At 48.0% G+C, this 25343-nt stretch overlaps 1 protein-coding gene across 6 annotated transcripts in view; it reads right to left on the bottom strand.

Annotated features, from left to right (window-relative positions):
- Positions 1–7122: 7122 nt before the first annotated feature.
- SMOC1 (SPARC related modular calcium binding 1) overlaps positions 7123–25343 on the bottom strand; it is a 139253-nt gene continuing 121032 nt past the window's right edge. For 4 of the 6 annotated variants that reach the window (XM_087746459.1, XM_087746455.1, XM_087746458.1 and 1 more), the window contains 3 exons: positions 22346–22593; positions 12586–12636; positions 7123–10578 (listed from right to left, as the gene is read on the bottom strand). In XM_087746459.1, coding sequence (XP_087602585.1) covers positions 10562–10578; positions 12586–12636; positions 22346–22593 — 316 coding nt within the window. In that variant the 3' untranslated portion in view covers positions 7123–10561. The remainder of the gene's footprint in view (positions 10579–12585; positions 12637–22345; positions 22594–25343) is intronic. The other 2 variants (XM_087746457.1, XM_087746456.1) reach the window with 2 other exon arrangements.

Raw genomic sequence — 25343 nt, forward strand, 5'->3', positions numbered from 1 at the left:
TCGGGGAGGGGGCGCGGGGGCAGGACTGGGTGCCACCACTGCCAACTGCATGGGGACCTTGGTGCCCTCCATGCATGCGGGCCATCTGTGCCAGGCCGATGACACGTGGAGTGTTTCTTTCTTTTATTTTTATATTTTACTTCATTAAAAAATATGCAAGCTGAAAAAAAAGCAAGTTTGGTGCCTTTGGGGATTTTTATTTTTTTGCTGAGGCTTTTATGTTTTATTTTTGGGTCTAGCTATCTGCTTGCTCCTGTTTTCCTTTGGGCAGGTGCCTGGACTTGGTCGCCCCGGCTCTGGCTGGTTTGCTCCCGCCATCCACCCCAGCCCTCCCGTTTGGTACTGCTGGGAGGACCCCGCAGCGCTTGCCCCTGGCTGGCTGGCAGAGAGGAGATTTTGCTGGTGTTTTTGTTGTCCCTGCTTCTTCCCCTTTGTTTCTCCCGTCAGCTTCCCGTGGTAGCCTGCAATAACAGCCGCTGGCCTCTCTCGGCAGCCCTCACGCGCCGGGCGGCACACGCTTACTTTTCAGCCTCCCTCTCCCCTCCCTCCCCGCTCCTCACCAAGGCCCGTTCGCTGCTGCGGTTGAGGATAAATAACACACCCTGACATCAGGAGGGAAAAGCAGAGGTGATCAGAGGAGCTGCTTTGTCCCTGGGGCCTGCCATGGCATGAGGGCATAGTCTAAGGACCACGCATGGTGCGGGGCCAGCGGTACCTCTAGCTGCCTTCCCACCGTTGCTGCCAGGCGGGCACCCCCAGCACCCTACGGGTTTTACCGTCCAGGTGCACTGCAGAGATGTCAGTCAAAAAAATCAGCCTTTGGGTAAAAAGCAGTTTTGCAAAGAGGCATCACTCATCCGTCCCTCTCAAGCTTGCTGGGAATCGTGCCCCAGGTTCGGCCAGTACCATGCTGCCTTCTGACCCAGCATCGCCACTGACTGTCTTTTTCCACTTGTATTTGGACCCTTGACCCCAAAAAAACCCTTTACAGTGAGCTTTGTGCCAGAACTGTCCCCACGTGCCTTTCTGCAGCAAAGGGGTGGCTGGTGCAGCCCATAACCCTAGTGGGAGCCCAGCCTTTGCCTGCCCCCAAGCCAGGGGGAAGCACACATGCTCCAGCTCCGGGAAAGGGCCCATTGCCTTTGACTTCAGTGAAGGGGCTGGGGGTGGTGGGGGGTTGCGACCCTTTGGCTGGCTGCCACCACTGTGCAGAAGCATCCCAGTCCCCACAGGTGCTGAGGCTTACGTGCAGGACCGCGGGGCGCTGTCCTGGAGCGAGCTGGGCTGAGTGACAGGAGCGCAGAGGCATCTGGGAATCGGGTGCAGTACGGTACAGTGGCTAGAGCCACTGAGCAAAGGTTTTAAGCCAGGGAGGAGGCCCTTGCAGATCTCAGAATGGGCTTTGTCACCTTTTTCACAATTACTGTGTTGTTGGTGCAATCAAGGCTCTTCTGGACAAGCACAAATTAAACAGAAAAATATTCTGTGATGCACATTTCTTCTGATTCCATCGCTGGGGCTGCTGGACTGGGTTGTAAGCCACTTGTCCCTGGTACAGGAGGACCCCCCCACACACCCTCCATCCCAAAGCAGCAACACGACCTCACCTCACAGCACCACCTGCAAGGAGAAGCCCCCATCAGCTGTGTGTGCCACATCAGGCTTCAACCACCCTGGCCCACTGCCACAGTGGGATGATGCCTACCTTCATGTCTCCACCAGCATAGCACTTTGCTTTGGGAAACCATTTTGGAGGACACCTGGTACTGTTGTACCTGGACAATGTTGAGATAAAAGGTTGCTAACAAGACCTTTGAGGAATGACCATCATCCAGTTCTTGATAGCACAATAGGATAGATACAGATAATAACAGAATGGTATCCAGGAGATCTGGTCATGCTTGAACATGCCACCATTCAAAGCCAAGAAATTTCAACCCATCCTCGTTTGCACTTTGGTGTTAGCTGGCGGCAGGTCGTTCCTCATATCATTCACCTGGAATTGTTTTTTTTTTTTTGGGGGGTGGGGCGGGGGGCAGAACAGACAAAAGCTTTTTTGGGTTAATTCTGCCAGGGAGTGGTCACAGCCCTGACCTTGGTGTGGGAGCCAGCCCGCACGAATGGGAGCAGCAGTTGCTGAGCCCTGGCCAGCCCTGGTCACGAGCTGAAAAGCACTTGTCACCAAGAATAACCTTTGGGGTACTATATGGAAAAAAAATGTTTTTAATGACTGTTGTCATCTGTGTGCGTGTGCCAGTGGCAGCCAGCTTGTTAATAACAGAGCTATGTGTGCCAGTGGTGCCTAGCGCCCAGCAAAGACAGGGCTCCCAACTTGCCCCCACAGGGGAAGGGATTAAGGACCTCCCAGTATTTAAATAAGCTGTTTAAAATATCTAGATAATTAACACCATGAGTAGGTTTACCCGCCCCACATACATACACATTTGCCTTCCCTTCGTCCAGGGGGGGTCTGTGCTTTGCCTGGCAGCATGTGGTGGTGGAGAGAGACCAGCTCCCCAGGCCCACGGGGCAACCCAGCAGGTGGCCGGGGGGGGGGGGTTACTCACACTTGGCCCTGTTGCCAGCAGCAGAAACCCTTGGCCCCTCTCCATGTCGAACTGGGAAACCTGGCCCTTCCCCACACTTTCCCTCAGGTGGTAATTTGGGCTTAGACATGGAGCCTGCAGGCATGATGTGAGGTTGATGAGCTCATCAGATGTTCCTGCTGCACCTAAATGCAAGCATTCACCAGTGTCCCAGACAGTGCCGCTGCTACTGCCACGTATGTGGCAAGCTGAGTGGGAGCCCTGGCTAAAGGAACAATCGAGACCTACCTACTACTCACTGCTGGGCATGCACGCAGAAATTGGCCCAGTTTGAAGAATGCAATAAAAAGCAACACAGGTCTAGGAAGTACTTTAAAACTGGTACAAAATCTAGGTGAAGTAAAGAAATAAACCATCGAAGCAAGATTTATTTTTGGGGCGGGGGGGGTGGTGCAAGATGTGAAATTATAAATACCTTCCCAGGAAGATGTCTCTGTTGTCTCAGAAAATAAGCCTGCATTGCAGAAATACTGGTCCCATTTTGTGAGAATTATTTGCATACAACTTGGATGCATGGAAAAGATGTAGAGGAAAAAAAAAAAATCTCAACACAAAAGCTTCAACAGTGCTCTCAGAAGGTCCCCTGGGCACCCCCTTGGCACTAAGGCATACTGTACAGAGTGCCTCCATGCCTCTATCAACACCGTGGTTGTCCAATAAGCTCTTAAAAAAGCTACCAAAAGAGAGCTGATTGCCTCCTCTCCTTCAGTAGCATCTTGGGTAGAAAAATAACAGCAAACCCAAATATGGGGGTTTTTGGCTTTGCTACTTTTTTCCTTCTTGTTTTATTCACAAAGGCATGGAAAACAACTGATTACTATCCTTCTCGTAAGAGCATTTTGTACATGGTAAAGCCCTTCAGATTCTCCATCTTCTCCTCTTCCAGCTTTTGAGCAGCCGTTTCTGCTGGATTGCTGCCTGCTGGGTCTCGCTTTGTGTTTGCGCATTCACGCCGGCTGCCTCACGGCAGATCACCGCATGCTTCTCTGCTGAAACTCATCCTCTTGACTTGGACTATTTCTGCAATTTATCAAGCATTCTGCTCCTACCCTTCACAGGTACTCACAGCCCCTCCCGGTTGGATATCACTAGGAAAATTTATAGTAAAGCAATTTCCTAAAGCTGCTGATGAAAATCTTGTATATACCTGGACCCTGAACAGACACTGGAAAGATTTCCCCAGAAAACTCTCTGACTTTGACACTGAGCTCAATGTATGGTGAGTCTAAATAGGTTGTGTTTCCTCAGCTTGCTTACGAGAATGGCTTCTGGGACAGTGCCAGAAGCCTTACCAAAGTCAAGACATATCACATCTAGTGCTGACCCCCCTAGCTATGAGGCCAGTTATCCTGTCAAAGAATGGAATCAAATTAGTTTGATACGATTTGTCCTCAGCAAAACATCAACAAATCCATTCCAGCCATTTTTTTTTTACAAATTTATACATCTATGTAGGGGATTAGAGAATAACTGGTCAGTAGCTCGCTCTTGTAAGTTTTCACAGAGAGATATTAGGACATCAGCTCTATAATTCCCTGTTTTTCTTCATCTCCAGTTAGGTGATGGTGCCATGTCATCCTTAAGTCCCCTGGAATCTCACACGTAGTCTACAATGCTCCACCACCAAGGCCACGTTTCGTATTTTTCCTTTTCATGCTTCAGGATGTTGAAGAGCTCTTGATCCCCTTTATTGGTCTCTACTTCATTTCCCTTGCAGCAGGATAGTTCCATATTGGGCCTTTGACCCCAGCTCTTTTATCAGTTCTCAGATCTGTTTTATCCTTTAGGGCACCTCTTCACAGAGCCTGCCCACCAGTTTTCTGAATTAATTGACATTTGATATTTTATTTTTTGGAGTTTAAAAGTACTTTAGGTTAACTCATTTTACAAAGGTCTGATATTCAACTGCATTTCGAGGGGAAAAAGCTTGTAGCAAACATCTGAACATTTGAAACCATCATAACAGCCCAAGAGATGCAAAAATTCACATTCACGTTGGGCTGCAGATGAACACACTTCAGCCACCTTCATATCGCTTTGCCTGTTACAACTTGCCAGCTCATAGTGAGAACATCCAAGTCACTTCAGAAATAGCTCCATCTCTTCAGCCAAATGCTGCGTCATCTCTTTTCTGACATGGTGAAGTCAGCAGGGATTACTTGAGTGGTCCCAGCCAAAATCATGACTGAGGGAGACAGCAATGGTACTTCGTGCTATGCAAAGCCAGAGCCATCCTGTATAATGGACATTCAAACTCTGCAGTTTTTATTGCTTGAAGCACAGCACTGAGGTGCTACAGAAGAACACTAAACTGAGGACGAAGGTCACACACAGTTCCAAGTCTTTCATTCACATACCAAAAAGCAATGAATTAAGGATCTGTTTTGTACTGGGACTGAATTTGTCAATTTTAGTAAGATGAGCTGAATTCATCTGCACTCCGGACTCCCAGATCTTGCACCGAGGAGCTACTCTGAGCTCCAAACTACAGCCACCTAGTTGTGAATTGCATGCAGGAGAGCTGGGCCTGCTATTCCTGCTGACACCAGAGAGGAGGCCACCTCAACCTCCAGGAGCCACAAACTTCTGCCTCTTGCAACACCCAACATGCCCCCCTCTGCCTGCAGCGCAGTGCAGGCCTGGCTCAGGAAGGGAGCAGAGAGCCAGCCACCGCCAGGGCCTGGTCCTCAAGGGGATGCTGCCGGCTAAATACACAGCCAGGCCACGGCTCCTCGGCCTGGGCTGAGAGCCAGAAGACCCTCAGTCCAGTCCCAACGTGCTGAAAGAACAACATAACATGGAATAAATGTGCATTCTTGCTTCTGCGGGAAGTGGGGATATAGGTTTGTGCTGCAACACGTAGCACAGAGCTGGTGTTGTTTTCGGAACGAAAGCTAGACACCTCCTGGTGTGCACAGGCAAGGCACCTTGGAAAAACAAAAACAGCCATTGAAATCAGTAAGCAGGTCCTTGGATGCAGAATGGCAGACAGCCTCATTACTTCCCAAAGCAGCCAGCCTCAGGTTTTCTGGCAAACGCTCCACAGAAAGTACTTGCTGTTATATTCTTGTTCCTGAGGTGGGTTTTTTTTAACCCACTTTGTTTTCAAGGTGTTTTCCAAACTAAGGAGCACCACTTCTGCAGATCCCGCTGTCCAATTTAATATCAGCTTTTGGAGGGTTGCCAAGTTATTTTGCCTGAAATGGCTTGCAAGGGCTGGCTGCTGGGAAGTCAGAGCATCGGCATTCTGCATGTGGGTTTTGTTAGTCATGTCAAAGATAAGGGGGAAAGAGGCAGGGGAGGAGGAAAAGTCTTCTGGCAATATCACTGTTGGAAGCAGGGGAAGAAGCAAGCTCTTTGTAGTTCTTTTGACTTGCTTACAGAATGACTGCACCACCAGGGAAGGGTGAAGGCCTCTCGGAGTCCCTTATGTTGACCCCAGAAACAGGAAGCACGGCCAAAGAATTGCTTTTTTTAAAAAATATTCTTTTCCTATTTTTAACTGTCTTGCAGAACTCCAGAGATGACAATTACTGCTTCTCCCTTAGCCCAGAACTTGTTACCTTGGTAATACAAGGAAATTTTGCCATTTTATTCTTGACAAATCCACATTGGCTGTCACTCACCCCTGTGTTTTCTCCTTTCATCATTGAACTTGCATCTGAAGACAACAGTCTTAGCAGACCCCCTCTCTGCCCATCTACAAACAAGCCAGCCTGTGACTACTATACAAGCAGGAAACCTCCCTTTGGGCCTGCAACTGCCTCCCCTTCGATGTGCAGTAAATGACTTGGCTCCTTATTAATTGCAAGAGATTTACATGTGATCAAGTGAAATGACATAGATAGCGATGAGAAAACTCGTCATATCTGCTTGATGGGAACGTGTAGCCTCCTACATCATGGACCTGGTGCTGTAGCCTCTGATGAACAGCAGCTCCCTGTAGCCTAGGAAATAGCATGCTTTACAATAGCGGCAGCTTCCCAGCATAGCTTGCTGCTTGTCACCTCTGAGGATTAAAAGGTTTTGGACAACACCTAGAAGATGGTATTTCAAGCTCCCATGTAGTAAGGCCTGACCCACAAAAGTAGAGTATGAAGGCTCCCAAGGTGAGTGGGGACGAGGAGATGTGAGGTGCAGTGCCTGTCTTCTGTCCCTCATTTAGGGAGACTGTGCTATGAGATCCCACGCGGCTGTGGGTCCCACCTTCTGCGGTCACCCCTGCTCTCCTGCTGAAGCTTCACAGCCGTTCGAAGCAGCCTGGGCAGATCCAGGCAGCTGTCATCAGACTGCAGAGAAGCACTCTGGGGCACGTTTCAATTCAACCTGGAGGCTTACACACACGAGAGAAACATCCAAGGACCTCAGATCCCAACCAAAGACTGACACATGACTCGGGGAGCAGGGAAGTCCCCTTCCCTCTCCTATGGCACTGCGTAGGTAACAGAACAGCATGTGAAAAAGGTAAGTTCTGGAAATAAACATTCAGCAAGAAACCACCACAAGACACTGGAGCAAAAGTTATCTATTTTATTACAAAACCAAAATCAAACAGATGCCTTTCGGTCTAACAAACAACGCCATCGGCAGAAATGTGCTGGGGCAGGGTAAGTTCAATATAAACTCAGGCCATGGAAAGTGGTGCCTTCACACGGATGAATCCCACCATAATGCAGTTCCCTCCAACACACTATGCCCTTGGAGGATCAGCAAAAAAGGAAAGATTTTTGCTTCTGGCAGGAAGAGCAGATGACTTGCACTGTGGAGTCCTGGTTCTCTTCTCTGTCCCAGCTGTTTTCAGCTGTCATTCAAAGTAGAGCTGGACAGGCCCAGGAGGACTTGAAGGATGAGGAGAGACAGGCCCAGGGTCTGCTTCCAGGCACAACACTGACACTCCCCCTGCTCCAGCTTCAGTAGGATGCTACTGATGCAAGGCAGAGCAGAAGAATGCTTACCACCACCAGATAAGGACATGTTTGGCCTGGCAGCCAGGTGGACTGGCCAGTAATCTGGCAATAAAAGCGACAAGGCAAGGGGGGAGCTGAGAGCACTGCTCTCTTCTGATGAGTACAGACTGTTTGGACAACTCATAGGATGGGTTATATGAATCAGGACCAGTACTGTCTGCATGATCTTCCAACACACAAACCCAGAACAAGTAACCCAACCTCTACCTGGACGTTACACAATCAGAGGCCCATGCAAACCCAGCAAGTCAGGATGCGGGGACTTGGACTTGTCTTGTGAAAGTAAAGGGGAAAGCAATATAATGCTTGGACCCCAGTCCATCCATAAAATCAGTTCTAGCATAGCAATATGAATACCCATCAATACCAAAGCTAACATCAACAGCCACCCCTTATTTGGCTTCCTTGAAGAACTGACCCAATTTTAATTGCAAACCATATGTGAATGCAGGCCTTTTGGAGGGGAAGGACACAAGGATGAGCAAAAGGAGATCCGCAGAAGGATTTATGTGACAGGCAGAAGCATTGGCTGGCTGGTTTATTGACATTTCCAGAAGAAAAGATGCAGTGACTTTTAGCAGCTCTGCACTCCCCCTGCAATCTTGTGGGGCATTGCCTGGCCCCAGTAGCTAGCTGACAGAACTCCTATAGATATCCAAGTGGCTGCTTTTACTGGATGCAACTATACATTAAAAACAAACAAACAAACAACCAAACACCAACCCAGCAGCCAGAGCTTTTAATTCCTAAAACTAGCGTATTAAAAAAGGAGAGGGTTTTTTTATACAGTTGGATTCATTCTTTACTCCTACAATAGGATTAATGAGTGACAGGGACATTTCTAACTATACACTAAACCAAATCATTTTAACACACAAAAGATGTGCCCTGGGCATTTAAAAAGAAAAGATGCAATCAAGAAGATGGGAGCTTGCTGGCCAAAAAAGCACATACATTGTATGTGAGAAACCATGAAGATCCAGCAGCAGGATCTGCTCTTGCTAGAGGTGACTTCTTTATATTATGGTGGTGTGATGTATACTTCAGAGATTACCAGAGGTGTTTTCAACCATGCCAAATGCCTTACTTAGCTCTAATCTGCTTCCCAGAGGAAGAGTTATTACTACTCTTGAACAGTTATTTATAGAAAGATTTTGTTTGTTTGTTTTTTCTTTTTTTTAAGCTTTTCATTTTGTCAACAAGGCACTAACTTACTACATCACAACACTCCTGCTGTGATGTGTTTATCTCATGCCATCGTCATGATGACATGCCACAGAGCAAAGATGCTGTGTTGCAACATCTTTTACCAAAGCAACAAAGCCTGAAGGGACAAACCCAGTCTCTACAGTAACACTATGCTGTTACAAGCAATTGTCGGTGTGATCTCAGATTCGCATGGCATGTCATCGTCTCTGACTACAGGCTCTTGGTCCAGAGACAAGTGGCACAAGGATCACCAGGTCTGAAGTGGGAGGCTGCTCAGAACATTTCCTATGAACAAGCAGGTGCTGCCAGTGGTTGGAAATGCACAAAGCAAAACACTGTGTGCCCCATCACGCTCTGCCCAAACCTAGGATTGCCGATATGGGTGTCCTACTGCTGACTTTACAATTATCTCTGAGATTAAGTAAGAAACACCTCTGGAAAAACTGCTGGTAGTTGAAACAGCCCCTGTGGCCTCCAAGAGACCAGGCTCCTCAATCCAAGTCTTCACTGTCATTGTAATGTGACACTGCAGTCTGATAGCACAGGAGGTACTGAACAGTGAATCGGGTGAAGTGGGTACTCGAAGCTAGGCAGGCACACCACTGTGCAAGAGAGGAGCTTGAGATTCACAACAACCAAAGACAAGAACAGTCATTGCAGACAGACCTTCACCAGTGAGCATGGCCCAAGCTGTAGTGTTGAAACATGAGTAAACCAGACTCTTGGGACCAGCAGCATGATTGTGTCTTTCTCCACTGACAAATACATTCTTTGCTCTTCAGCAAAGCAACAGGCAGGCTGATGCTGCTTTTAGCAGGCTTCTCGGTATTTTTATTGTTATACAACATATAGATGAACACTTCGTCAGAGAGGAAGATGCGAGACTTCGCTCCACTGACTCTACTAGGCCTATGACTCCCACGTCCTTTCTACAGCGTTAGATTCCTGAGGCACGGCACATCTTTACTAAGCACGTCTTCTGAGCCTGGATAGTAATGCGTTTGCAATTCATTTCTGCCCAGCTTGCAACAGATGCAGAAATTACTTTTGTGTGTCCTTAATACAACCCTTTTCTATCCCTACTTTAAGCAGCTTTGCAGTGCACCAACACTTAGGTGAAATCTGTGCTCTCTCAAAAGCCCAATTGCCTGTGAGTTGCACAGGGCTTTACAGCAAGAAAAGAAGGGGTTCAGCTGCTCCCAAGAAGCATTTGGTATCTGGGGCACTGTGTGCACATCTGCAAGCACAGGTCATGCTGATATACTTGCTCCTTTTCGCATGGGGGTGTTCAGGTTTGCAACTGAGTGGTGGTTTGGTGGCAGAAATTAATGCATTACTGTAATCCATTAAATGCAAAGTGTCCCTCTACCCCAATAGCCTTCAAAAGCAAAGGGAGGAACAGAACAGTGACTCCAACCCCTGTACAAGACAACTGTACAATTTACATATATATTTATATACAGTATATAAAATTCTCTTTCTCTGAGTCCCAGTGAACTCAACTTTATGTCATCAGTAGCTGTTCCAATTTTAAAAAATCATGATCCTGCTTCCCCCCACTCTCCAAAGTGTTAGATAATGGCATTGAAAAGCAATTAAAAACAAACCCAAACCCAAACCAATTATTAAAAAGTGCAAATGTTCTGGGTGCCACTTCTGCTATGCTGGATGTTGCTGATGCTGCATGCTTGCTCACAAGCAGCAAGGTGTCTGTCCGTCTGTTGCTGGATCTTTCTTTCCTTTGGGTCGGCTCCTGCCTTCCCTTCCTGTCTTCTGCTGCTACACCAGGCGACCTACTGAAAGGGTGGGGTGGGAAAGGAGGAAAAAAAAAAACAAAACACAAAAACAGAAGCAGAGAAAGTGAGGAAAAAAGGCAAATTAAAACCAAAAGGGCACCTGACTGATACAGTACAGCCTCTGCTGCAGCCATGGCCCCAAAAGGCTGAGATCCCAGAGTAAGCTGTGAGGCTGAAAACAATCAGGGGCTAATGAGACAGCCTTGCTGAAAAAAGCATTGAATGAGTCACACAGAGCCCTAGGGACTGACGTATTTTTAAACATAAACCACTACTTTCCTCTCCCTCCTCCTCCTTGGAAATGGGCATGCAGTCTGGGCAAACAACTGGTCCGACATCTCTCCCTCTGCTCTTCCGCCTGCCACGGCTGATGCAGAAGCCTGCTGCTGCCCGGCTGCCCTGCCACCATCTCCCCCGTGAGCCGCAGCCAGCTGCCTCCTCCCCTAGCAGGCAAGCAGGCCTCGAAGGCGGCAGGCATGCAGGCTAGCCACTTCTCCCCACCTCTGCAACAGCGCAATGCAGCAGTTTCCCTGCTCAGTGGTTCTTAGAGACCTGCCTGCACCAGGCACTCTGAAACCTATCGAGTTACTGCATCTGCGGCGGGGATACAGCCTACTTGGAGCTGAGGGTCCCAGGACCCTGCTGGGCTGTTAAGTGTTCCAGAGGATGATGCAAGGGTGCTGCTTAGTGAGCCAGATGGGTGCGCACACCCCTGCGCTCGTTTCTTCAGAAACCTTTTGTTAAGCCCCTCATCAAAGGTTCTTAAAGAATCAAGGCTCTTACAGGATCAGAGCAAGAGCTCTGTGGATTAATTACAGGTGAAAACATGGTGAAGGGAAGGCAGAAGTATGGATTTGGTTTTCAGAAAGGAGAAAGGTTACCACACAGGCCTTGCTGGGATCGGTGCTAATCAACATGCCCTGCCACAGGGGGTGAATATTGTCAAATGAAAAATTATTCCAGATAGTCATATTTGAAATTGACTGCACAGCTCTGCAAAAGGCAGTCACAGTGCTCAATGACCAGCTTATAAAAACAGCGGATTTACTTCAGTGTCTATACATGCAACACAGTGCACGAGTAGGGAGCGGGGATGACCTGTCCTACACTAAGCACTCTGAGTGACTAGAAAAGAGGTTGAAGCCACAGTAAGTACACAATTTTTTGAATGCCTCCACTCAGCTTTTCGCAGCAGACAAAAATCAAACACATTCTCAGAACTGAGGACACACCAAGAAACGTCACTACATCAATGTATAAGGCTTAGCTGATCTTTATCTTCAGTTCTCTGTTCAGCCCATCTCATCAGGACCAGAGAAGGTACCCAGAAAGGTAAGGAGGATAGTAAGAGTTACAGGAAGACTTCTGTCCTTAAGGAAATACATAACCTAGGTCTTTTCAACATGGAAAGGAGTCTAACCAGACATATGTTGGAGGGGTATAGAACAACAAGTGTCAGGAGAAAGATAGGCAGGGGAGAACTGCTCACTGTTTCTCACAATCCAAAATGAGAAGCACCCAATGAAACCATGAGGCAGCACCTGGTAAAAGCACATGGTAAAAGCAAATAAAATAAAAGTTGTTCTTCATGCCTCATGAAAGGGTGCGATTCACTGCCACAAAATACAGAGGAGAGCAGACCTTCACTGCAACAGAGAAGAGTCTTCACGGGAACTTGTCCATGGAGTAATGTAATGTAAACACAACAGATCACCTAAATCATTGCTTGCTAGAAGCAGGGCGAATAGCGTAGGGGAGTATCCATAGCTGCTGTATCCTATTCTAATTCTTTAGCAATGTACTGTCTGCCCCAGCTGAAGACACAGTGCTGGACATCGAGATGATGCAGCGGAGCTGCACGTTATTGTATTCGTACCTCTTATGAACAACTTTAGTTTCCAGCTCTTTCTATATTGATATTTGTGAACATAGGAGAGCAGGGGAGAATGACTTTTGGGAGACATGGTTATCACAGAAAAGAAGGAAACATTTTGACAAGATACTCACTGAAAGGGTTAAGGCCTTGTCTTTTTCCACTGGGGAAACTGCTCAGGCTACCTGTAAAATCCAAGAACCATATTAAAGGCAATAAATGCTGTGGCATGATACAGGAGCCTCCCTACTGTCTGCTGCCAGAGGGCAGGTTCAAAGGAGCTCCTCGGAGTGTGCACACAGCAAGTCCTGCCAGTACTCCTTAAGATTCACGTGCAAGAGTCAGACTAATGTGCTTGAGATTAGAGATGTTAAATACCTGGTATTGTAGTATCTGAATGTCATGAAATCCAGAGGGCAAGAAGCAACAATTACGAGGTTAAACTAAACTGTGGAAGGAGGAAGAAGAAAGGAAGGATGCAAGTAGTGCCATGAGGTTTCCCAAAACAGTTTTTGCTAAAAGCAAGCAAAATAAGGTCACGTAGACAGAGGGCAGCCAGAACAGTGAAGGTGTAAGCAATGTAGATAGCCCAAGTTTACTAAATCCTTAGCTTGGACCAAACAATCCAACAGGAGCCTAAAATCAAAGACCTCATAGCTGGCAGAAGGGCAGGGACAGACTGCAGAGCTGTGACTGCATCCTGAGACACAGGCACACACACCCCACACCAGATGGAGCTCATGACAAGGGCTCTCACCTCAACAATAAACCTGTTCCTACCACGCGCTGGGTACAGACAGCTCAGGGATTACAGGAGCTCTCAAAAGCATGTTACGTTTCCTGCTAGCCGCTTGGTCTGATTTCAGATGAGGGATTAGCTGGAAACGGGAACTCCTGCTCCCAGCCAGAAGCAGTAAGCCTGCTGCCACCCTCCGCCCCAGCCGAGCCTAAGACTTCTCTTTGATTTGCGCGTGCATCTGACCTGATCGCACAGCTTGCTTTGCACATTAAGCACTTTGCATGCTCACAGCTAAAGCAAACTTAGCTCTGTGCAAGAGCAAGACAAGCAGAAGCTGAGCACGCCGGGGTGAGACTGGGGGAGCCCCGGGGCGGGAGGCTGGGCTGCAGGGCAGAGCGGAACTGCTGCGAAGGGAGCGGGAAAGAAAGGTGGCGGTGGCTGAGTTTGAAATGGGTTGCAAAGCATAACCTGTTGGCTTTGGAGATCGTTAATAAGAGAAACGGTGTGAACACGGTAAGTTCTGTCAAGGCCCCCGAACGCCGGCCTCGTTTCGGCCATCTGCCCTGGCGAGATCAGAGGAACCGTTGTTGTTCACTTATTTCTGCGCCCGTGTATAAAAAGCAGAGCTCTGTTGCCAAGAGGTAGATTCCTCCAGAGCTAATTAGGACTCTCCCGGGGGGCTGGCAATAAAAACCCAGGGCCTTTACGAGCCGCGGCATCCTCCGGCCGGCTGGAGCCGCGGCGGCCGGGCCGCTCCGGGGCCGGGCCCCTGGAGGGCGCTGCTGGGCCGCTCCGGGGCCGGGCCGGCCCGGCCGCCTGCCTGGGTAAGGCCGAAGGCATCCGAAAAACCCCACCTTTAGCACCCGGTGCAGCTAAGCCCACTGTGCGTTGCTGTGAATAAGGCCTGTTTGTCTGGGGGAAGAGGCGAGGAGCTCAGGCGAGTTGATCGAAAAGGCAGGGAGCATCCCTGAAATGGGAGGGATGCTCCAGGCTGGTAGGGCACACCTTCCCAGCAGTCCCTGAAATGGGAGGGATGCTCCAGGCTGGCAGGGCACACCTTCCCAGCAGTCCCTGAAATGGGAGGGATGCTCCAGGCTGGCAGGGCACACCTTCCCAGCAGTCCCTGAAATGGGAGGGATGCTCCAGGCTGGCAGGGCACACCTTCCCAGCAGTCCCTGAAATGGGAGGGATGCTCCAGGCTGGCAGGGCACACCTTCCCAGCAGTCCCTGAAATGGGAGGGATGCTCCAGGCTGGCAGGGCACACCTTCCCAGCAGTCCCTGAAATGGGAGGGATGCTCCAGGCTGGTAGGGCACACCTTCCCAGCAGTCCCTGAAATGGGAGGGATGCTCCAGGCTGGTAGGGCACACCTTCCCAGCAGCCCGCCACCCGTACATCCGTGCTGGGAAACTGCCCCGAAGCTGTTACAGGGTAACATCCCATCATTCAGTAAGTTTCATAATGCAGAGTATTTGCTCAGCCTCACAAGTACGCTATTTTGGGTGACAATCCTAGCCATGCTGGATTAGGCCAGGTGTCCTTCAAAAGGAAAAGCTCCAAGGAAACCCCAGCAGCTTTTTATAGGTAGAAATGACTCCTCAAGACTTACTGAGCAAAACCTTTGATGGGGGAGGAACACGCTACCACAAGGCTTATCTTGTGTCCTCAACACAATACTGAGGTCCTGATCCATACTAGCCATTCCCTCAAGATGAAGAACAGAAAGCTTCCTACCCTGGTATGGCCCTCAGATTACTATCCATTAGTGATTTTTCAGGTAGGCAGCAAGGAAGTTGCAACTAGAAGTCCAAGGGCGATCAAGAGAGACTTAAGGGCCTTGGGGCGACTGGTTAAGGGATCAGGAGCACCAGCAGTGTTCTCCTCTATCCCTCCAGTTGCAGGGAATGATGAGGGAAGATGCAGGAAGAGCCAGCAGATCAATACCTGGCTCCAAGCCTGGTGTCACCGACAGGATTTGGGGTTTTTTGATCATGGGTTGGTTTACACGACACCAGGCCTGCTGGCGACAGATGGAGTACACCTCTCTCAAAGGGGGAAAAGGATCCTTGCACAGGAGTTAGCAGGGCTCCTTGAAAGAGCTTTAAACTAGATTTGAAGGGGGAAGGGGGCAAAACCAGGCTCACTAGAGATAACGCTGGGGGCGGCACGCCAATGTTTGAGGGACAGTGTGCTAGCGAGGTCCTTCGGTCTGCCATCTCAGTGGAGGGAGGGGATGGAGAGCCATGCTGCAGCAAAGATGCCAGGGCTATGGATGTGTCAGAAACCACGGAAGCGCCCGAGAACGGTCACATAGGAATTAGTGCTTCTCCCCCCAAAAAGGTGGCGGGATCAATAGCCCAACTGAAGTGCATCTGCACCAATGCATGCAGCATGGGCAACAAACAGGAGGAGCTGGAAGCCATTGTGCAGCAGGAAAACTATGACGTAGTTGCCATCACGGAAACATGGTGGGATGACTCGCACAACTGGAGTGCTGCAACGGATGGCTATAAACTCTTCAGAAGGGACAGGCAAGGAAGGAGAGGCAGTGGGGTAGCCCTGTACATTAGGGAATGTTTTGATTGTCTAGAACTTAATGATGGTGACGATAGGGTTGAGTGTTTATGGGTAAGAATCAGGGGGAAGGCCAACAAGGCAGATATCGTGATGGGAGTCTGTTATAGACCACGCAACCAGGATGAAGAGGCAGACAAAGTATTCTATAAGCAGCTGGGAGAAGTCCCACAATTGCTAGCCCTTGTTCTCGTGGGGGACTTCAACTTACCAGACGTCTGCTGGAAATACAACGCAGCAGAGAGGAAACAGCCTCGGAGGTTCCTGGAGTGTGTGGAAGAGAACTTCCTGGCACAGCTGGTGAGGGAGCCAACCGGGGAGGTGCCCCGCTGGACCTCTTCTTTGTGAACAGAGGAACGTGATGTGACAGTTGGAGGCTGTCTTGGGCATAGCGATCATGGAATGATAGAGTTTTCGATCCTTGGAGAAGTAAGGAGGGGGGTCAGCAAAACTGCTACCTTGGACATTCAGAGAGCAGACTTTGGCCTGTTCAGGAGCCTAATTGACAGAGTTCCTTGGGAGGCAGTCCTGAGGGGCAAAGGAGTCCAGGAAGGCTGGACATTCTTCAAGAAGGAAGTCTTAAAGGCACAGGAGCAGGCCATCCCCACGTGCAGAAAGACGAGCAGTTGGGGAAGAAGACTGGCCTGGCTGAACAGAAAGCTTTGGCTGGAACTCAGGAAAAAAAATGACCTTTGGAAGAAGGGGCAGGCAACTCGGAAGACTTACAAGGATGTCGTGAGGTTATGCAGGGAGAAATTTAGAAGAGCCAAAGCCCAACTGGAACTTAATCTGGCTGTAAAAGACAATAAAAAATGTTTCTACAAATACATTAGCAACAAAAGGAGAGCTAAGGAGAATCTCCATCCTTTATTGGATGCAGGGGGAAACATAGTGACCAAGGATGAGGAAAAGGCTGAGGTACTTAATGCCTTCTTTGCCTCAGTCTTTAATAGTCAGACCAGTTGGTCTCTGGGTACCCAGCCCCCTGAGCTGGAAGATATGGAGCAGAGTGAAGCCCCCATAAGCCATGGGGAAATGGTTAGCAACCTGCTACACCACTTGGACACACACAAGTCTATGGGGCTGGATGGGATCCACCCAAGGGTACTGAGGCAGCTGGCGGAGGAGCTTACCAAGCCACTTTCCATCATCTATCAAAAGTCCTGGCTAAAGGGGGAGGTCCCACTCAACTGGAGGTTAGCAAATGTGACGCCCATCTACAAGAAGGGTTGGAAGGAGGATCCGGGGAACTACAGGCCTGTCAGCCTGACCTCGGTGCCAGGGAAGGTCATGGAGTAAATCATCCTAAGTGCCATCGGACGGCACGTACAGGACAACCAGGGGATCAGGCCCGGTAAGCATGGGTTTATGAAAGGTTGACTAACCTGATCTCCTTCTATGACAAGGTGACCTGTCTAGTGGGTGAGGAAGGCTGTGGATGTTGTCTACCTGGACTTTAGTAAGGCCTTTGACACTGTTTCCCACAGCATTCTCCTGGAGAAACTGGGAGCTCATGGCTTGGACGGGCGTACTCTTTGCTGGGTAACAAACTGGCTGGACAGCTGGGCCCAAAGAGTTGTGGTGAATGGAGTTAAATCCAGTTGGCGGCCGGTCACAAGTGGTGTTCCCCAGGGCTCAGTACTGGGGCCAGTTCTGTCCGATATCTTTATGAATGATTTGGACAAGGGGATCGAGTGCACCCTCAGTAAGATTGCAGACGACACCAAGTTGGGTGGGAGTATTGACCTGCTGGAGGGTAGGAAGGCTCCACAGAGGGATCTGGACAGGCTGGATCATTGGGCCGAGGCCAATTGTGTGAGGTTCAACAAGGCCAACTTCTGGGTCCTGCACTTGGGTCACAACAACCCCATGCAACGCTACAGGCTTGGGGAGGAGTGGCTGGAGAGCTGCCTGGCGGAAAAGGACCTGGGGGTGTTGGTTGGCAGACACCTGAACATGAGCCAGCAGTGTGCTCAGGTGGCCAAGAGGGCCAATGGCACCCTGGCTTCTATCAGGAATAGTGTGGCCAGCAGGACCAGGGAGGTGATAGTGCCTCTGTACTCGGCACTGGTGAGGCCGCACCTCGAGTACTGTGTTCAGTGTTGGGCCCCTCACTACAAGAAGGACATCAAGGTGCTGGAGAGTGTCCAGAGAAGGGCAACGAAGGTGGTGAAGGGTCTAGAGCACAAGTCTTATGAGGAGCAGCTCAGGGAACTGGGGTTGTTTAGCCTAGAGAAAAGGAGTCTGAGGGGAGACCTTATCGCTCTCTACAACTACCTGAAAGGAGGTTGTAGCGAGGTGGGGTCGGTCTCTTCTCCCAAGTAACAAGTGATAGGACAAGAGGAAATGGCCTCAAGTTGCACCAGGGGAGATTTAGGTTGGATATTAGGAAAAACTTCTTCACCAAAAGGGTGGTCAAGCATTGGAACAGGCTGCCCAGGGCAGTGGTTGAGTCCCCATCCCTGGAGGTATTTAAAAGACGGGTAGACGTGGTGCTTAGGGACATGGTTTAGTGGTAGACTTGGCAGTGCTAGGTTAACGGTTGGACTCGATGATCTTAAGGGTCTTTTCCAACCTAAACCATTCTATGATTCTATTAAAGGTGACTAACTACAGCATCTCTAGTGAGCTCCAAAGGGGGATATCTGAACAAGGCAAACAAAAACAAGCAGTGAACCAGTGGAGCTCATTTACATTCTAATCTAATTGTAATTACATGTACCCTGAATATCCTTTTTATTAACTCAGTCATTACCTGGTTACAGTTTTCTCATAGCCTCTTAGACTGTCGTCAGCTTTCTACCATCATCAGTCCAGAGGCCTTTCTCAAGTGACTGCTCCTTGCCACCTGCTCCCACACAGCTGCTTGCACAGCAGTGATATAGAGCATCCTCATTCCCAGAAGCCTCCCAAGCACGCAGAGAACCAGTTACTTTTGCAGATACCAGTAAGAAGGGTCCCAAACATCACTGAATGAAATCTGCTGTTTAGATCGTCCATTATTTTTCCTTCTTTCTGCAGTATTTGCTCAGCTCCAGTAGAAAGTGACATGCTGTTCAATTACACAGACACCCTTTTTAACTAAGACATTTTGATCCTGTTTCTGGACTGTGCGCTTGGTAGCTGGCTGTTGGCACAGACAGTGGCTGGGATCCACCCCAGAAGTCCTCATGGCCTGTGAAGTGCGCCCAACACCTACCATCTGACAAGCTCTTGGATGGCAAAGCAATCACGGGATCTGAACTGGCAGAAGGAAACTTCCCATCAGCTGGCAGAGGGACATTTCTTCACTGGTTAATCCCTTAGCTCCTCTTTGGGCGCACACAAAATGCTGACTTTGTCTTCTGAATTTGGAAGAATATAGAGGTAAAACTCAACTCCAGCATTTTGCAGCCAGCACAACTAGTACAAGCCTTGCTCACATCTACAGTCCTCCTCTCCAACATCACTGGACTCCTGTTAATCTTGGGTCCAGTAACTTTCCAGCAAAGCTTTACAGTGCGTGTCTATCTCCTCTCAAGGACCCTGCCTTTTGACTAATGCATAAAGCTAAATTTATTCTTTGATCACAGATGGTTCCCCCCCTTAATTCAGGCTGCACAGACTGCATTGATGAATGCTAACTTTTAACAGGCTGTAAATCAGTCTGTTTTCCTTCTACAATTCCTCAGACAATCCTAGATCAAATGATGGCACAGGCTGTTTCTGGCATACTCCAACCTACAACCCCTCTCTGCCTGTTCTGCCCCAGTTTAGGAAACTATTTGCAGGCTTCTGCAAGCCCTCAAAGGCTGGCTCTTTGTGGCTACTCCATTCTGAGATCCAGGAATGGCATTTTTCCATCTGAGTTGCCCCTGATAGAAACACATCTGGTTTAAGCAGAGGGACAAGAGCTGCGCAAAGTGGCCACCAGACCTAGCAGATTTCCCAGCAACTTTCTGGGTCATCATAAGAATGGAAAAGCGGAAGGGTTGCTGGCAGACTGGACAGGTATTTTCCTCACTGAAGAACCACTGGCTGGCAGCACCCACATATTAGGTTACCACAGGCATCAAGAACCTGCTGAGGAGGAGAGGACAGACAGAACTGTGCATCTCAGACAGATTTGATCCAAAGCTGGAACGAGCTCAGATTCAGGTTTGTCCTCATGAATATCCCAGCTGAATCCTCCCACATAAATATTATTCATTTAGACTATCTAGTGCCCAAGAGGCATATGACAGTGCTGATCTATCTATGCCCTGTGCTTCCTTCGAGCAACACGATTTCCATGTCTGGATGAAACTGGCCACAAAAAAACAACCCCAAAAGCAAAACACTGACAAAAATGCAGAAGCCTTAACATTTGTTTTCCTCAGCATCGCAAACCCTACAAAATTTGTATTAAGTTTTATTTTCAAAATCATTACAAGTGTTCAGTTTGCCTAGCAGGAGACACACTCAGCTGGAATGATGACCCACTTTGTTTTAGTCCTTATGCTGCTGCTGGATACCCAACCAGGATTTGGAACATCTGAGACAAGTTCCTTTATAATGAAATATATTGAGGGGAGACGACGACTTTCCTTGCCTCCCTCCAACCCTTCCTCATCCCGTCCAGACCAGAAAAACCTTTCCAGCAAAGCTTTTGTTGAAATGAACATTTCCATGAAAAGTTTTGGTTTCATCTGACTGGCAGTTTACAACTGACAATACATCATCAAAAAGGTCTTGGCTTGGACCCACAGTGACCTCAGCCCCAGCAGATGTTTGGAGGCCATGGTACAGAGAAAGAAACAGAGAGCAAATACATGGACTAGTTGACTGGCTGCATGCACCCATGATCAGGATAAGGGAAAGTTGGAGAAGGGATAAGCTACTGGTTATTTCTTAATTTAGAAGTTCTTGGAAATAGAAAGCAGAGCAAATACATCACCTACCACCTCACAAATTCATGACTTCTTAAAAAAGATCCATCACAAACTTGCTTACTGCACCTCTAGAGTACTCTCCCTCAGTTCTTTCCTACATGTTAGTACCTGCTCCCTGCACTGCCCCCTCTACTGCTTTTTAGCCCTCTCCATCCTTTAGCCCCCCCCCTCAGTCCTCCTTCCATGTAACTTACCCATATATCTTTGACCCTCAAGGCCTATCAGGCCTTTAGTAGGTATGTGGAGCTGTATGATAAAACAAGGTCAGAGCCCCTTTTTGCACACAATCCTGTCCACAAACAATGGAAGAAACCATGAAAGGTCAAGGCTGTGTTCTCAGCAAGTAGTTGGGCAATCGGGCACACACAACAACATCTCGCTGCTTTCTTTCCCCTTCACACAGGCTCAAAACCTCAAATTTTCTTCCTTCTCTCTCTTTTTTTTTTTTTCTCCTTCTATAAACTAAATTTTGAACAGTTGGTTGGCCAAGGCAGCAGATTCCAGAGAGTTTTATTCCAGGCCAAACAGCAATAAAACTCATTTGGCATATTCATCTTATTGGGAAGGTAATAAAATTAAGGAACAGGGTTGCTATTTTGGTATGTCATTCCTCAGTAAGGTACCAATGACTAAGAAAAAAACTTCCACCGAGCTAGGGAAGCCGAATGCTTCTCACAGCTGACGAGTAATGCAACAGGCTTATTGTAACAACTAAGATGTTTGCAAAGCACCTAGAAAAGGCAACTTCCCAACACCCAAATGCACCGACTCCCTTCCCACTCATGCTAAACCCAAGGAAAGAACTAAGGAAAGGTTAAGCCTAGAGAAAGCAAGCTACCCGCTCTTCCCAACTGGCACGACGGTTATAACAAGAGCTGTCCGCACAGCCAAAACACCTGCACAGGAAATTAGTCCCCTGGAATCTCCCTGTTTGCCTTCTCCTGCCAAGCAAGTCTGCCCACAGTCAAGAATGACTGATAATTATTGAATTTGGGTTGAACAGTTTCAATTCATAAAATTTCCCAAAATATCAATTTGGTCCGAGTCCCAATAGAAGATGAAGTGAAGATGAAAGAGGAAGAAAAGGAAGGAGTGTAGGTTGGTTGCTCAGGCACTAAACAGAAAGGAAAATACGTTATTCATATGCCCTATTTCTCCCCAATTTAACTCTGAAAAAGGGCAACAGTACAGCCCTGCACTTTCTTTCTGAGTTGCTCTCTCTGCGTCATCCACTTTCCTGCATGCTGGATTTAGCAATGAAAATAAATATTATTTCTGTTAGTCAACAGGGTCTCTGGAGAAGGACTGGGTCTGTGCTGGCTCATACATCATCCAACCTACATGGCTGAGACAACAGAATATTGTTAGCAGTGTATTACTCAGAAGGGACCTGATCTAAACTACAGTTTCCAAGGACTTCTACTGGGCAAGGCTCATCTTTTTGCCCTGTTTCTGTATAGTGCTTAGCATAAAGGTCCGTGATAAGGGATATAAGACAGAGCCATAACACAAATAACGAACTACATTGGCATGGCAGGGTAATAATCCCACTCATTTTCTCACACAAACTGCCGCACTTTTGAATTACCTGGGAGAAAACCGATTCCTGAGTTTGCTTTAACTCCATGTCAACTCTTTTATTCTCATGCAATGGGGAAGGAAAGGCACTCACCTCCTTCCTTGCTGACTCCCAAACACCCCTTCAGCTCCTGAAGTGAGATCGACTTGTCCTTGTTGAGGTCACAGTAGTCAGTGAAACGTCGGGCACATTTCTTGGGCTTGGCTTTCTTCTTCACATAACGCTTAAAAGGCTTCAGCTCCCGCTTGTTGATGTCATTGCTGCTGTTGTTGTCCAGCTGGCTGAAGTACCAGTGTACCACTCGCTCCTCCAACGTGTGGCTGGGGTCTGGCTCAGAGAACCTAGAACAGAGGAAGCACAGGCCCCCGACAAGCGGGTGCTCTCACCAACAGTGTCAAGCACATGCTGAGGAGCCAGAGCTGCTCGCCGAGTCAGACACGCGCTATGCCGTATTTAAAGCAGGCAAAATACGCAGGTCTTACAATCTCCTCCTTTTAGCTGGGCTCTTTTGAGAGAGAGGAACTTTTTCTAAAAATGTTCTTTAGCATTAACAAGTGGTGCCAAGAGATTCCTGGAGACTGATACCCTCAGTAGCTCTGGTTCTCCTCAGACCAGTTGCTGAAACTCTGCCTAATCCCAGAAGGATCCCCTTTAGAGGGCAAGAGGCCATCTCTGTGGTCCTTTTGACCCTTGGGCTCCCTCCCATTGAGGTTACCAGCAGGAGAGCTGTGAGTGTCAGCTGTCATGACAGTTTCTGTGATAGCAACATCTAGACTTCAGAAAGGGAATAAATTCATTTAACGCAAGACACATTCATTATTTGAAAACGTCCTTGGCAAGATGCAACATTCTTGCTGTATCTATTTATACGATCTGAACTCCTGTGCTGTATTTTCAGCATATTTAATGCTTTTCAAATGGTTGATTTATACACAAGAATTCCACAGCAGACAAGCACCACAAAAAAAAGGCAATACTACAGAATTGGCAACTTCAGTTTGCTTCATTTCTTACTCATTGTGATATTACAAGTTTGACGTTATTTGGCTCACATTTTCTTTCTGTGGACGACAACAAACAATATCAGAGAGGAGGAGAAGAGAAGCAGGAGGAAAAGCAACAGCTGAAGATGCACGAATAGCGAACGCTGCCATTCAACGCCAAGCCATCACTGAATAGGCACTGTTATGTCATGTCGTTTAAGTGGTGTCTGGTGCTCTGCAGCAGCAGTGGGAAAGGGGTTATTCCTCAGTCATACAGAGAACCAGGGAAGAAACTCTTTCTAAAGACGAATTCTTTAAAAACTGCAGTAAGCTAGTCCATCTTTTCTCCATGTAATGAGTATGCCAACAAGGAAAGCTGAAATGATGTTGAAACGAGGCTGAGACTTGAGCCTTTTTCCTCCTAAGAATAAAGCATTTCAGTCCATGGAAATTAGTGGATAGGTAGTCAGACACGCTACACTGGCACTGGTAGCTCTGACTTATTCCAGGAGACACCTCCAGCTGCTGCCTAATTCCTTCCCCAGCAGTGAGAGGGAGACAGCTGCATGCTGCAGGCAGCCAGATTCCGGTGTGAGTTTGGGGCATTCTAGCTTATGGGGAAATACGAACCCAGGCACCTTATAAAATGCACCTTAAGACTGTCACCAACCTTGTTTCAGAAACTGGTAGGATATATATTTAAATGGTCACTGAAAATGTCTCTGTTGGGAACTAGAAGGGAGAAAATTCTTTTGACCTTTCAGTATGACCAGTTTTGCCTCTAAAACGCAGCTACAGAGCCTGAAAAAAAAATAAAAACCGCACACTACTGCCATGGTAATTTAAATCACTACTGAAGGGGAGGCTACAACATGCAGAAAACAAGCACTGGAGCTTAGATAGAGAACAGAGATTCCCCACTACCCTTCTCTGATAGCTTTTACAAATGAGGATACAATTTAGAAAGGTAGCCCCTATCCAGAGACATCTGGATCCTCAAAACAAGTAAACACACACAGTAGGGAGAGGCAAATAAACTGCACAACATTTTTCCCAAGGTTTTACTTGAAACTCTCTCCATCATAATTCTTAGCTGAGAAGCAGCCTGGCATTCAGTCACAGCATCTGGTCAATGTACAGTGCGATAAACACTGTGGGGGAGGAAGAAGAGGTTGGGAATAAGTTCGGCTTAGTTTTGGGAGCCAAAATACAAGGCAAGCCCCTGGAGCCACCTATGGACAAGCAGAAATTTAAAAAATCTCCCCAGGAAGCTAAGGGAGTGGCCGGATTTTTCAGAGCCTTGAAACTCTATGTGAAGACCAGGATGACAGGAGAGAATAAAAACACATCCTGTGGCTTGTTTTTATGACATTTATGAACACAGTCATTGGCCTCTCTCCCTTTCGGAAATGAGCTGGCTATCATTTGAAGACTAGCATGTTTCCAACAGCCACAGCGGATTTCTGTATTGCAAGGGACAATATTCTGGTTTTGCTGAGATAGAGGAATAATATCTGAGCTCTTGCATGTGAGATCCTCCTTGTCCACGCCTTGGCCTGCCCTTTGTTTCCTGAAGACCCACAGCTGGAGAGGCAGAAATGGAGAAAATAGCAGAGCATCTTAGAACCAACAGCAGAAAGACAACAGACAGGAACACAAGCTTCTCTCTACCTGCTGAAGAGACACTCAGAAGCAGGACTTAAAAGTGCCTCTTTTTCAGAGGCACACCAAGGAGGAGCTCTTATGAGTTACCAAGAAAGGCAATGTAGCTCTCTTCAGCACTTCCATAAAGAAAATCAGGGAAATCCACAGGCTAATAAAATACATTGACTCATGAGGTGATAATACATCAATTTTTGCCATTGCAAACATGCTGAGAGCTCATGCTGAAAACTGCAGCATGCTAATGGAGCTAAAGGGAGTTAGTTTAACTGCTGTGATTGTAGGAGGAAGGAAGATATAGCCATTTCTGAGTTTTTACCACTTCCCCTTGGCTGGCTTAGCAGGACTGCAGTTCCTGAGTTGGTTGCCTGCCCTTTCTGACGATCATCCAGAATCCGAGCACAGGAAGGATCCACATCATCTCAGTGCAGCCATATCTCCCTGGC

The sequence above is a fragment of the Nipponia nippon genome, unplaced genomic scaffold (assembly GCF_047370975.1).
Source record: "Nipponia nippon isolate SJK-2023a ecotype South Korea unplaced genomic scaffold, ASM4737097v1 scaffold_10, whole genome shotgun sequence".
Lineage (NCBI taxonomy): Eukaryota > Metazoa > Chordata > Aves > Pelecaniformes > Threskiornithidae > Nipponia > Nipponia nippon.